This window comes from Panicum hallii, chromosome 2, assembly GCF_002211085.1.
Source record: "Panicum hallii strain FIL2 chromosome 2, PHallii_v3.1, whole genome shotgun sequence".
NCBI lineage: Eukaryota > Viridiplantae > Streptophyta > Magnoliopsida > Poales > Poaceae > Panicum > Panicum hallii.
In genome coordinates, this window is record NC_038043.1 from 842,163 (window position 1) to 854,669 (window position 12,507).

At 48.9% G+C, this 12,507-nt stretch overlaps 2 protein-coding genes across 2 annotated transcripts; both read right to left on the minus strand.

Moving 5' to 3' along the window:
- Positions 1 to 2,718: 2,718 nt before the first annotated feature.
- LOC112883144 lies at positions 2,719 to 3,220 on the minus strand. The gene has a single exon (XM_025948387.1). The coding sequence runs from the start codon at positions 3,180 to 3,182 to the stop codon at positions 2,754 to 2,756; it is 429 nt and encodes a 142-aa protein (XP_025804172.1). The 5' UTR covers positions 3,183 to 3,220; the 3' UTR covers positions 2,719 to 2,753.
- A 6,452-nt stretch (positions 3,221 to 9,672) lies between these two features.
- On the minus strand, positions 9,673 to 11,375 carry LOC112882859 (disease resistance protein RGA2-like). Its single transcript, XM_025948025.1, has one exon. It carries the CDS (start codon positions 11,330 to 11,332, stop codon positions 9,842 to 9,844), a length of 1,491 nt encoding a protein of 496 aa, XP_025803810.1. The 5' UTR covers positions 11,333 to 11,375; the 3' UTR covers positions 9,673 to 9,841.
- Positions 11,376 to 12,507: the final 1,132 nt, after the last annotated feature.

Consider the following 12,507-nt stretch of genomic DNA (forward strand, 5'->3'; position numbering starts at 1 on the left):
TGAGAATCCCTTGAAGATGCCAATTGGTGAATTGGCACAATCAGGTAGGAGTAGAATGAAAAATGCAGCGCATTAATCTCACAATCTTATTTATTGACTCCAGATGATTTTATATAGATGATGTGAAGAATTCCAGGCCTTCACTGCAAACCGCAGTACTGGAGCACACATAGAGTAGGACAGCGCCCAACACCAGAAGCTGATAAATTTGAGCAAAACGACCCCTTCACTTAAAACATAACACGCCCTGAAGTCTTCAGATGAACACCGAGATTCACCCTGGCCGTGAAGTCCTCGGATGTACACCTTAAGTTTGTCAAGCTTCTGCCGGTCCATCATCACCCGTAGAGGCCTCATCCAAGTCCCAATATAATTCTGCAGAAATACAACTTTGAGAATAAATGCTAGGTGGTTGAGGAATATATTTGCACTTGATAAACTTTTGCTTCTCTACCCAACCATAAGGATCGACCAACAAAGTGCTGCTAATGGAAACAAACAATCAAACAACACAATTATCTACAGCTCCTCAGGTCATATTCAATCACTAGCTAGGAGAAGATGGCCCTCATAACTCAACTAAGAGAAGAACTCTTTGTTCAGCACATATGTTGTCGACCAAATTTTCTGCTGTAAGTGAAAGATGACACTACTGAAGGAAAATAGCTGAGGAATGTACAGGGTTCTGAGTTGCACCCACTCGCAGGCGGTCGTGAACTCCGAGGAACCGTCCGTGCCCACCACGACCACGCGGAAAGGGGCCACCGGGCCGGGGCAGCCGTAGTCGAGGTGGTCGCAGCCGGCCGCCGCGCTCCAGCTGCAGCACGAGCGGAGGAGCCCCGGCATCGGGAGCAGGCTCCGATGGTCGCCCCTGATGGGGTCCGACACGATGAAGCGGATCCGGAAGGGCTGGAACGTGACGGTGTCGTAGAAGAGGATGCGGCCGTGGCTGGCGTCGACCGGGCACCAGCTGCCCGCGGCGGCGGCGTCGGCGCAGAGCCGGCGGAATGGCGTGGTGGGTGTGAAGCGGGTGGCTTCCCCCTATCGGTAGAAGAAGCCGAGGACGGGCGGGGATCCGTGGCGCTCGCGGAACCGGCGGCGGAAGGCGGCGCCGGTGATGAGGCGGCACCAGGGCTTGCATACGAGCGCGGCGCGGAGGAGGGTAGCGGGGTCGTCCGGCTGGACGCGGAGGAGGATCGCTCCTTGGTGATCGGCGGCGGAGCGAGTAGGCTGCTAGCCTTCTAGGGTCATGTGGCGACTGGCGATCTGGTCCCACCGAGACAGCCGTTCCATTTCAACCAGGCTGGTGTGTGTCTCTGCTAGGTGGGGCCAGTGACTGGAGGAGCGAAGGCATGCAGTCATGCAGATAAGCAGATCGATAGATTTTCGCCATTGACTTGTAAATACAAAGCGATCCGTTTTAAAGTGTTGCAAACTACGAAGACGAATTGAGTCAAATTTCAATGTCATGCAATGCAAGAACATACATAAAAACAGAGCAACAAATCAGATGTTGCAGTAAGCATAAAAAAGATAGCAGCTTTCTTACATATATAAACCGAGTTCATTTTGCTAAAACACTGCAAAGTACAAAATTTACACGGGCAACTTACTTGGTACACAAACATTTGCAAAAACAAAAGAAAGATAGTACGCTCATGCACTGGTATGATTTCTGTTTATCTCAACTGACTCCTTTTTGGGCAATTTTGCTTCTGGACACTCTACGATGTCGTTTTTTGCCACAGGACATTACTCAATCTTGCCTTTGCTGCTAGACACCTTTTAAGTGTGCATCTTTGCCAATGGACACTGCAGTGATTATAATATCAATTTCCTGGTTGGAAGGATAGAGAAAATAACTAATCTGACCAAAATACCCTTCACAATGCCTTGACCGTGCTTGGGGGGGGGGGGGGGGGGCGCCCCTGCTCGCGCGGGGGTGCGCGGGGGAGGTGGAAGCGGCGGCGGCGCCCCGGCTTGCTTCGCTGCGGGCGGGGCGGGGGCTGGGGGGGGGGGCTCCCGCGGGGGGCGGCGGCGCCCCGGCTTGCTTCGCCGCGGGCGGGGCGGGGTAGGGGGTGACCGGCGGCGGCGCCCCTGCTTAGAGCGCACGCGGGGTGGGGGGGCGCGGGGGCCGGCGGCGCCCCTGCTTGCTCGCCCCGGGGGGGGGGGGCGGAGCCCCTGCTCGCGCGGGGGAGGTGGGGGTGGCGAGCGCGCGCCGGGGGGGCGGGCGGGCGGCGGCGCGGCTTGCTTCGCCGCGGGCGGGGCGGGGGGGGGGGGGGGGAGCCCCCAGCTCGCGCGGGGGAGGTGGGGGCGGCGAGCGCGCGGGGGGGGGGCGGACCGGCGGCGGCGCCCGTGCTTAGAGCGCGCGCGGGGCGGCGGGGGGGGGGGCGGCCCGGGGGGGGGACGCGGTCGGCGCGCGCGGGGGCGGGGCGGGGGGCTGCTCGTCGCGCCGGCGGCGGCGCCGGGGGGGGGGGGGTTCCGGTCCGGTGGCGGCGCGGACGGGTGGAGAGCGCCGGGGGAGGGGGGCACACGGTTTCAACAGAGCTATGAACAAGGGGTAATTTGGGTATTTAGAAACTTTTCTCTATCCATTTTTCTTAAAATGAATATTATAGTCACTGCAGTGTCCATTGGCAAAGATGCATATTTAAAGGGTGTCCAGTAGTAAAGCCAAGATTGAGTAATGTCCTGTGGCAAAAAACGACATTGTAGAGTGTCCAGGAGCAAAATTGCCCGCCCTTTTTGCATGGTTACTCCCCAAGCGCAAAGGCAGTGGCCTCGAAGCTGTCGGAGAGGCCGGTGCCGGTCTTGAAGGTGACCTTCTCCGGCGAGGTGTCGAGAACATAGACCTCCACGACGCTGAGCCACAGCATCAGCTCCTTGGTCTTGACACCGGTGATCTTCCTCAGCATACCCTTCTCGGCGAACGCCATCACCTCAGCGGCATAGGACACGGTCTGCTTGATCTTCTTGAAGGTGTGCTCCACATTCTTCTTCCCCTGCACCAGCCACATGAACCCCGTAGCGCGGTTGTACCCAAACTCCTGGAGGTCCTCCATGGGCAGGAGGCCCTTGGGGAGGCCGAGCTCCTCCAGCAGCTCGACCGACTTCTTCCTGCAGACGGCGTCTCCGGTGACGACCTCTGCGCCGGCGCGGTGGCTCTCGATTTGGGACGCCATCGAGCTTTGCTAGCAAGTGGTTGTGGTTCTAGCCTGGGAAAGGTGTTTGTCTGCAGATGACTTGAGCTTGTTGTGATGAAATATGAGGCAGTGGAGGCGAGCTTATATAGACTTTCTCATGGCCTGTTGCAGTGTTACTTATTCTGAAACTGACTGGAAGGAAACTAGAATTCAGAAACCAAAGGAGACTGCCCTCATAGGCATAACTGACTTGTGACCAGCAAGCACACTCTGACTAGAATTTGGAGGCAAAGTCAAGTGACCAAGTCAAGAGAGGTGCACAACCAGCTAGTTACACAGGTCGTAGCACCACGTCATGGCAGTACCAAAGCAGTTAGCACACCTTGACCGGGTCAAGGATCTAAAATTGGGCAGCCAGACATGACTGACTGACTGACTGTTGCATTGGGTCCTTCGAATCTGAAACCAAGTGAAAATGTGAAATATTGCAGACTTTTCCATGCTGTGTCATATGGAGCGAGTCTGCCAATTATATTTAGCAACTAGCATTACAGTATTCTGTTGTGCTCACCACTTCTGACAAGGACAAGCTCTGAATTATGGACATTGATGAAATTGAAATGAATGGCAGCAATACCACCTCATCCAACAGATGTAGCCCAATGTCTAGAGGGCAGAGGAAAATACCATACACTGCAGCAGCAGCCGTCAGCTTTCCGCATCCGAGGAACATTGTCAGAATGCCGCGGCTTGAATCATTGTCGTCCGGCATAAGCCTAGTAGAATAAATCATACTGCTCTAGCTGTATTCAAGAAAAATGCTCCCTCCGTATTAAAATATTTTATCACCGTTGACTTTTTCTTACAACTTTAACCATTCATCTTATTCAAAAATTTATTGCAAATATACAAAAATTTAAATCATGCTTAAAATACCTATAATAGTAAAACGTATCACAAACAAAATCGACGATATTTACATAATTTTTTGAATAAGACGAATGGCTAAAGTTATAAGAAAAAGTCAACGGCGACAAATATTTTGATTGTACTAATCCGTGATGATTACGAAGAAATGTAGATCGATTTAATCTGTAACACTCAATATATAACGTTATCTAAAACCGTCACATGCACTACTTTATGATAGGTTTTTAGCGATCTGTGACAATTTTGTTCCATCACAAATTAAATAGATTCTTATAGTGGGATTGGGACGGTTGCGGCCGGAGGCGTGGACTCCGGCGAGCGTTTGCACGGTGTTGTGGGAGGGGAAGGCTGGCGGGGGAGGGGATTCGTTTGGTTTTGAGACGAGGAAGGGGTGATCGTTGCTTTTGAGGTCAGGTCGGATCAAAGAAAAACCCGCTATTTTTTTCTTTAGCCGGAACCCGGCCAACCTGACCACCAGGTTGGACTTTTTGGCCCAAGTCTGACCCGATACACAGGTCAGGTTCAATCCAAATTTTTGTATATAATTTTCAGGTCAAGTCAGGTTTTTTTGGTTTTGGATAAAAAATTCAGCCGTTGCTCAGCCCGATTTTTGTTGCGGGTCAAAAATTTTGGCCCACGTCCAATCCACATATTGATCTACTCAGGTCGGGTCATATTTTTTTAGGCAGGTCGGGTCAGATCGGGTTCGTCGGGTCACCCAACATATGATGAGGTCTATGACGAATACATGTACACTATCCATACGTTTTTTAAGATCCAAAAAGCATCTCGCTTGCCACTTGGTGCTATAAAATGTTTAGAAAAATTTAGTAATTTATGGTTCACCAGCAGAAGGTTCTCATTTGATAGAAGAATCAAACACTTGTAATCTTGGTAGAATGTCCGTAGTTTTACCTACATCATCTACAAACATCGTATTAGGTTGTTCGGCACAAACTTTTGTTCACTATAAGTCTGGCACATAAATGGTTAAATACTGGAATTACTCAGGCCAAATACATAGTTTCTCATTTAGTGCTCTCTGAAGATTCTAAACTCTTTACCGAAGAAACCTACTATAGCCAAAATGATCCAGAATACTTCTACATGGCACAAGACAAAATGAAAACGGAAAAGTCCTTTTTACCTCCCTAAACTTTAGGACGAATCCGTGTTTCCTCCCTAGATAATAAAATCATCCGTATGGACTTCTTGAACTCACGACACCAGACACATAACCTCCCTGGCTGGTTTCTCTCAGTGGTTTTGCTCTTTTTCTTTTATATTTATTTTGGTTGAATCTTTGAAAAATTATAGTAAATCATCGAAAAATTATAAACTAGAAAATCCAATTTTGTTGGACTCCACATGAGTAGATCTATGCAGTAAACATATGATATGATATGATATAATTTAGTAAAAGATTTTTGTTGTACTTTTAGATATATATTTTTCTGAAATTAATTCATAGCTATAGTTTTGGTGATCCAATTATGGTGAAATTTTTATGATAGGCTAATCATTATATGCTTGAGATGTAGTAAAAAATTCATACTCATTGGATCATGTGTGCTTGAGAAACTGAAGAATCTCTCATATAGCTTGGAATTTAGTTGCTCAAGCATAAATGATCAAATGAGCATAAAATTTTTCTTACAGATCAAGTATATAATTAGTAGCTCACCATAAAAGTTTCACCATAATTGGACCACGAAAACTATAGTTATGAATTGATTATAGAAAAGTATATATCTAAAAGTATAACAAATTTTTTTGTTAAGTTATATCATATCATATGTTCACTGCATAGATCTACTCATGTAGAGTCCAACAAAATTATATTTTCTATTTTATGATTTTTTGGTAATTTATTATAATTTTTTGAAGATTCAGCCAAAATAAATATAAAAGAAAAAGAGCAAAACCACTTAGAGAAACCAGCTAGGGACATCATGTGTCCGGTGCCACGAGTCTAAGGAGTCTAGGTGGACGGTTTTGTTGTCTAGGGAGGAAACGCGGACTCGTCCCAAAATTTTAGGAGGTAAAGGGACTTTTTTAAAATGAAAATCCTGAAGTACTGGATACTGCATTTCGCCATATTTAACTAAATAGACGGGCCCAGAACCAATTTGAAAAGCGAAGATTTATCACGAAAAGAACTCTTGTGATGATCGCGACTGCCAAACCTCAAAAGGTTGCACCAGCAGGCACTTCTTCTCGGACACCAATTCAAATGTTTCAGACATTCCCTTGCTCAATCATATCTTATGGAGCTGCAAACAAATTTACAGCACATCTGGGTTCTCATGCAATAACAATCTAAACACGCATTTGCACCAGAGTCAGGAATGATCCAAACATGTTCAACTTCACTACTCCAGACCAGGACCTAATATCAGACTGGCCTAACAGACAACCTCTGGGTTGTCGGTCAGGTAAGATCTGTAACTTGTTATGCTCTTGAACTCTGACCTGGGTATTGATTCACCCTTCATGATCTCACTGGATTCAGGTTTAATAATAGCCAAAAGGCCTTGGAACCACTATACGGAACTTCCTCCGCACGCATGCAAGGCATACAGATCAGGTATAAGCTGAAAGTACAGCAAGCTCATTGGACGTTTATTTTTAACAAAAAAAGCTAGGGACCTGCAAGTTGCTGCTAAGGGAAAACCAAACAGGCAAACAAAGCTAATATTTTAGCACCAGCTCCACCAATTAACAGCCACCAACGAAATAGGCGGAAAAGAATCAAATATTGAGTAGAAACCAGAGTTTCTTCTTCTTCTTCTTCTTCAGATTGGAGTTGAGACCATGGGGGCAGGCAAAACAGAGATGATTCAGTCATTCAGGCATATTCAGAGTAGAGATGAACACCTGGAGCTGGATATATACGCGCGGCTGATTCTTGCCGGGCGTCAACGAGCGGAGCCGGCCGCCGCGTGACTCGGTGCCGTGGCCACGCGCGTCTCCGTCCCCTCAATGACCGCAGCGGCCAACAGCGGCGGTTGGAATCCCTCGCCGTCGCTGGCCACCGCGCGCTCGCCGCACTGCCGGCCTGCCGTGGCAGCATCTCCGGTGGGCGCGCGCACGAGGCGGGAAGCTGCGTCTGGGCGCGTGGATTTGGCGGAGGCGACCTGGGAATGCTTGGCGGCGGGCCTACCGAGGGTCGCGGCGGCGGCGCGAGCGCTGCCGTGTGCCATTTCACCGGCATGGAATATTTTCATATAACCCCCTCATTAGGGTCGATGTATTTAATCGCAATCCAAATATTTTCACAAACCCCCTAACTTCGATAGGCCCCTGATTTCGATAGGATTTTCGCTAACTGTCGCCCTGGTTGGCTCCCTTTGCTAATCCTCCAGGGCCATTGGCCCGCCGGTGTGTCGAGCGAGCGCGAGCTCAAGGCCGAGGAGGAACACATCGCGCCGTCGCCTTCTCGTCCAGGTCCGCATCCTCGTCCTCCTCTTCTCCTTCTTCCTCATAGCGCCGAGCGCCGCTTCCGACTCCAACGTCGACGGCGACGGCTGGTATACGTCGGCAAGACGGGCGCCCTCTTCACGCTCCTTGACTGCGCGGCGGCCCATCTGATGTCTCATGGCTCCGCGCCGCCGCCGTTCATGAACGTCAGCGCCGACCTCAGCGAGCTCCTCGCCGCGATCCCATTCCGGTCTCTGGCCGCGCCCGAAGACTCCGGCCGTCCGGCGCCCGCGCCTGCTGCACGCGGACGGGCAACGACTGCCTGTTCAAGTACCAGACGTTCCCGGACCACACGCTCTCCGCGTTGGCAACCGACCTGGCGCGGCACGGGGCGGGCGACCGGGCCGCGGATGGCCACCGCGGGGGAGGGCCGGCGAGACGGTGCGCGCGGCGGGCGACCGGGCTCCAGGGACCGCAGCGAGGAAGACTGCCCCCGGTGCCTGCAGGCGTCCTGCAGCGGTGGCTGGTCCGGCTGGGTGCAGGGCGGCCACGTGCTGATGCTACCCGCGGTTCGCGGTCGCCTCCGGCGGCACTCCATGGGGATGGGGAGGACGGTGTTCCGTTTACCGCCCAGCCAGCAGGCCGTCCACCCCCTAGGCCTCTCCCAGCCGTTGCTTAAGACATGTATTGGCCCAGATCGACGCACGTAACTGCAAGGTAGCCGAGGGGGTCGACCGTGGACGCTTTGCCGTGGCTTCCCTCGCTTGACGATGCACTCGCGCCGAGCTCCGGCGAGGAGCCGGACCATCGCCGCCCAAGAAGAAAAATAAAACGGCCAGCGGCGGCGGGCAGAACAGTCTCATCCCCAACTGCCTGCAGAGCCGGGCGGTGAGCGTCTGCTCTGATAACCTCAAACGGCCGCGCCCCCGAACGCCATTAGCGTAGCGATCCTTCCTATACTGGTGACGACTGCCCGGCGTGTGGATCGTCACGGTCACCTCCGCCGGCGAGCGGCGGCGCGGCGGCACGCTCCTCCGCTGGGCCGTCGGCGCATTTGCCGGCCGTGACGGCACTCCAAGGCTGCTGCGTCTGGGAATTCCTGAATCTAGTAGGCGGTATGAATTTGATTTTGCATCTAGTACTGATGGATGGAACAAGTCCAGTTACACATCAAAACAGAGCAAGCATCATACATTGTATTAACAGATTGGAGCATCACATGATCGCGGTAGCACGCCAGCCAAATCTGGATCATATCCTTTCTCATTGACAGCAGGCATTAAACTCGGCGTGCGTTTTTCCTGCTTCTCCATCTTTTTCATCTAGCATTCCAAATGGGTATTGAGGTACAAAGTACAAACCCCTGAAAGTCAAGCTGTAACAGTTAAGATGGTAGAAAGTCGATGTTGACTGAACCACTGCTTTTGTTTTTTTACCAGATCAAAGCCGTGTGGAGTACGGAATTAAGGTTGGAAGTGACATAGTGCAATGGTTAAGCAATTGAACAACTTGAGAAAGTGAAATACAGAGGTTAATTCTAACTGAAGATCTTAATGGACGGATAAATGGAAGGACGCCTAGTTTCCTGACACCATGAGAGACTGCTTGCAGCAAGAAGCTGACAGCTTGCTCCATCTCCGTTTAGTGACCAAACATGAGTGCATGACCATGGGGTTGAACTGAAAACAAAAGCCAAATGCAAGTCTGAACGCCAGATTCTAAGCCTCCTCTGTTTGTACTAGGAAGAGAATCGTGCATTTGCAGTGCAGGGCCTTACATAACCCATCCCAGCACGAAAAACTTTGATCGTTCAAACAAATATAGTAAACGGCTAAGGCAAGCATCCGAATGTTCTGAACTCTGTATATGGCAGCAAACTAATTAGCTACACTCACTGCTATAGTACAGGAGTACTTGAGATTTTCCAAGACGTGGCTCCAATTTCCCATGTATCCTAGCGCTCACAGAAAACAATCTCGTCAGTTTGTAATGGATGCTTTATCCTGAGCAACAGATGTTCTCTGACAGCAACAGAAGTATCCTAGCTTTCCACTTGCAATGTCCAACCCCGGCTCTTCTTCCTTTTTGTCCAAGCGTTCTCGCCAAACAGCAGAAACCAATCGTGCAAAAGCAAACATAACAAAATTTACCAAAATATATATAGAAAAAAAACACGCAAGTCTCCCACACAGACTACTCTGGGACTGTGCATGTGCATTGAGTAAACCAATGACAAGCAATTTTATTGCCTCATGAAAATCTGATTATTAAGCTTCACCATCACACATCATTCGGTTAAAACTAAACACACGAAAAGGCATTAGTACACAAGTCTTAAACTGAAAAAATTAAGAAAGCGTGACCCCCTTTTTCGCAGAACGCTTTCTCTTGGTGGCTGTAGTTTCTAGCTCCCGAATCTCACAAGCAAAGACATAGCTATAATATGGGGGTATCTGAGAACTCCATGCTAGAACCTCAAACTTGCCATGAGGCTTCACGCTTCCATACATCACATCTTGGATTCTTATCTTCGGAACCTCGTCCTCTGGGGAGCGTTGGTACTGATGATAGAGTACAAAATCTTCAGCAGGTGTAGCCATTCTCCCAAGATTTGCAGGTCTGTTTTGGTTCAGAAGATCAAAGGGATGCTCACCAAATCTGGTGACATGCTTTTGGAAAGACCCTCTCAGGAAGACCAAAACCTTGCACCAAAAGTGGGCATCAAAATTGTCCCTGAGCAAACGGGCAGTGACATTTGCGCCGATGAAGGAACTGTTCATCGTCCTGGCTATCTCCATGGCCAGGTACATGAGACTTGGGTGCATCTTGGCATCGGTGCTTCCAAATGTAAGCGTCTTGAAGAAATACCAGTATGCCTCATGGGACAGATATTTTAGAGTTAAGGCCTTCGTTGTTCGAAACCTCACAATTTTGTCGGACCGGCTTGTAACTATGATTTTACTACCAGTTGGCAGACATAGTTTAGAAGCAGAATAAATCCTATTCCATGCATCTTCATTCAGATCCCCAGATAACTCAATGACAACTAGCAGTCTGCTTCCCTCTTTGTTGTAGTTTGCCAGGCAATTTTGATATCTCATTTCACAACTGTCTCTGAAAGTAGTTAGCTCATCATTTGTTAAACCATGGATGCGAAAGAACAGGATATCTGAGAAATGACCACAGACTCTTTCGTCTTTGCAAACATGAGCAACTAGGGTGCTCTTGCCGACTTGGCTTGGTCCGACAATCGGCAGGACCTCCAATTCTTCAGCACCATCATGTGGCTGTGTGTGCAGTAGGAAGTTGATGATAAGTTGTGCTTCTGTTTGGCGGCCAAACATGCTGTTGGCCAGCTGGAGGTGCATGCTGTAAGGCTGGCGGCGCAAGCGAGGGCAGCTCATCAAATACACGACTAACTCTTCCACATCAAGGATCATGGAACTCAAGTCATCAAGCGTCTCTCGCAGCTGTTTCAGAACCAGTGTGTTTCTACTGGAGAGAGAAAGACGTTTCAGATAGTTTACCTTGGACAAAGACGACGAAGGGTGCCTCATAACCTTATCTTTCCTGTCCTCATCGTGAGATTGGCAGCTGAAGGTGTCCAGCATGAACTGTCCTCGGTACATGGCGTCTCTCACCATGTCCAACTGGATGAGCATAGCTTGATTTGTGATCTGCCGCCCCATGGACTCATCGGTGATGACCTGTCCCCGGAGCAGGACCCTGCGGAGGCGATCCTCCAGATCCGCCGGAGTTGGCTTGAAGATTTTACTGGTGAAGAAATTTATGGATCTAGTGGTCAGCTCACCAAGGACTGCAGAGATGATAATCTCCATTTGGGGACTCCCTCCTTAGGAAGATGACACAACAGGTGGAGAGAATGAACAGGAGCTGGGGTGAAATGGTTGAGATGTATTAAGAAAAACAACAGAGTGATTACTGGTTCAAGTCATGCAGAAGGTCAGTATAGTCCGGTAGTCCATGTACATGTGTTGACCATATCCTTTCTGATGGTCAGGCACTTTCTGCTTGTCGTTCTTATCTTTCACCGCTCCAAATGCGCATTGAGCTGTAAACCCTGAAAGTCAAGGTGCACCAGTTAGAATGATAGAAAGTCGAGGATGCACAACAGAATAGAAAACATTAGAAAGTTGTGTTGACTGAAGCACTGCTTTTTTGCCTTTTACCAGGCAACAACAGTACGTGTAGCCTAATTAATAGTTTGAGGTGGACCATGTGATCCAAATCTCTGCTAGTCTTCTAACCTCACCTAAGTGTGTAAAGCATAGCTAAAGAAAAATGAAGACCATGCACTACCTGAAAGATAAAGTTCAGACCAGCCTTTTGGGACAAAGAAATAAAGTAATATATATTCAGTTCCAGATGTCAAATATTTTCTCAGTTTTTTTCTTCGCATAATGAAAAGGAAACACTGCTCTTCCCTTCTCCTTTAATTTGCAGTGCCTTCGTGAATGCTCGGAAATCAGTAATAAGTAGTTGGGACTTGCAGCTCAAGAAATCAGAGGTGCGGAAACGTCGGCCTCAAACTCAAGGTCACAATAGGTGCATGTTTATATGAGCGCGGCAGCGCAAGAATTTGCTACATGTCCGGTTCGGTAAGGAGCTCTAGAGTACGACAAGTTTACAATAAAGATATCTAAAAGATCTATCTCCAAGCCAATCCAACTAGAACTTCACATTTACAGTGTTTTCATCGTATATTTTGACACGCCCCCTCAATCCAAACTGCTAAGATTGAGATTGTTCTTCAATAATTCCATATGTCTAACAGTCAAGGGTTTTGTAAACCTATCTGCAACCTGATCTTCTGAAGCAATGTATTCAATCTCAAGTAACTTCTTTGACACACGTTCTCTCACAAAATGATAATCCACTTTTATATGTTTTGTTCTTGCATGAAACACTGGATTTGCAGAGAGATATTTTGCATCTAGATTGTTACACCACAATCTTGCAGCTCTTGGACTAGGAATCCCAAGTTTCTATAACA

Coding starts and splice junctions, on each gene's coding strand:
- LOC112883144 (XM_025948387.1), bottom strand. CDS start 3,182: ATGGCGTCCCAAATCGAGAGCCACCGCGCCGGCGCAGAGGTCGTCACC.
- LOC112882859 (XM_025948025.1), bottom strand. CDS start 11,332: ATGGAGATTATCATCTCTGCAGTCCTTGGTGAGCTGACCACTAGATCC.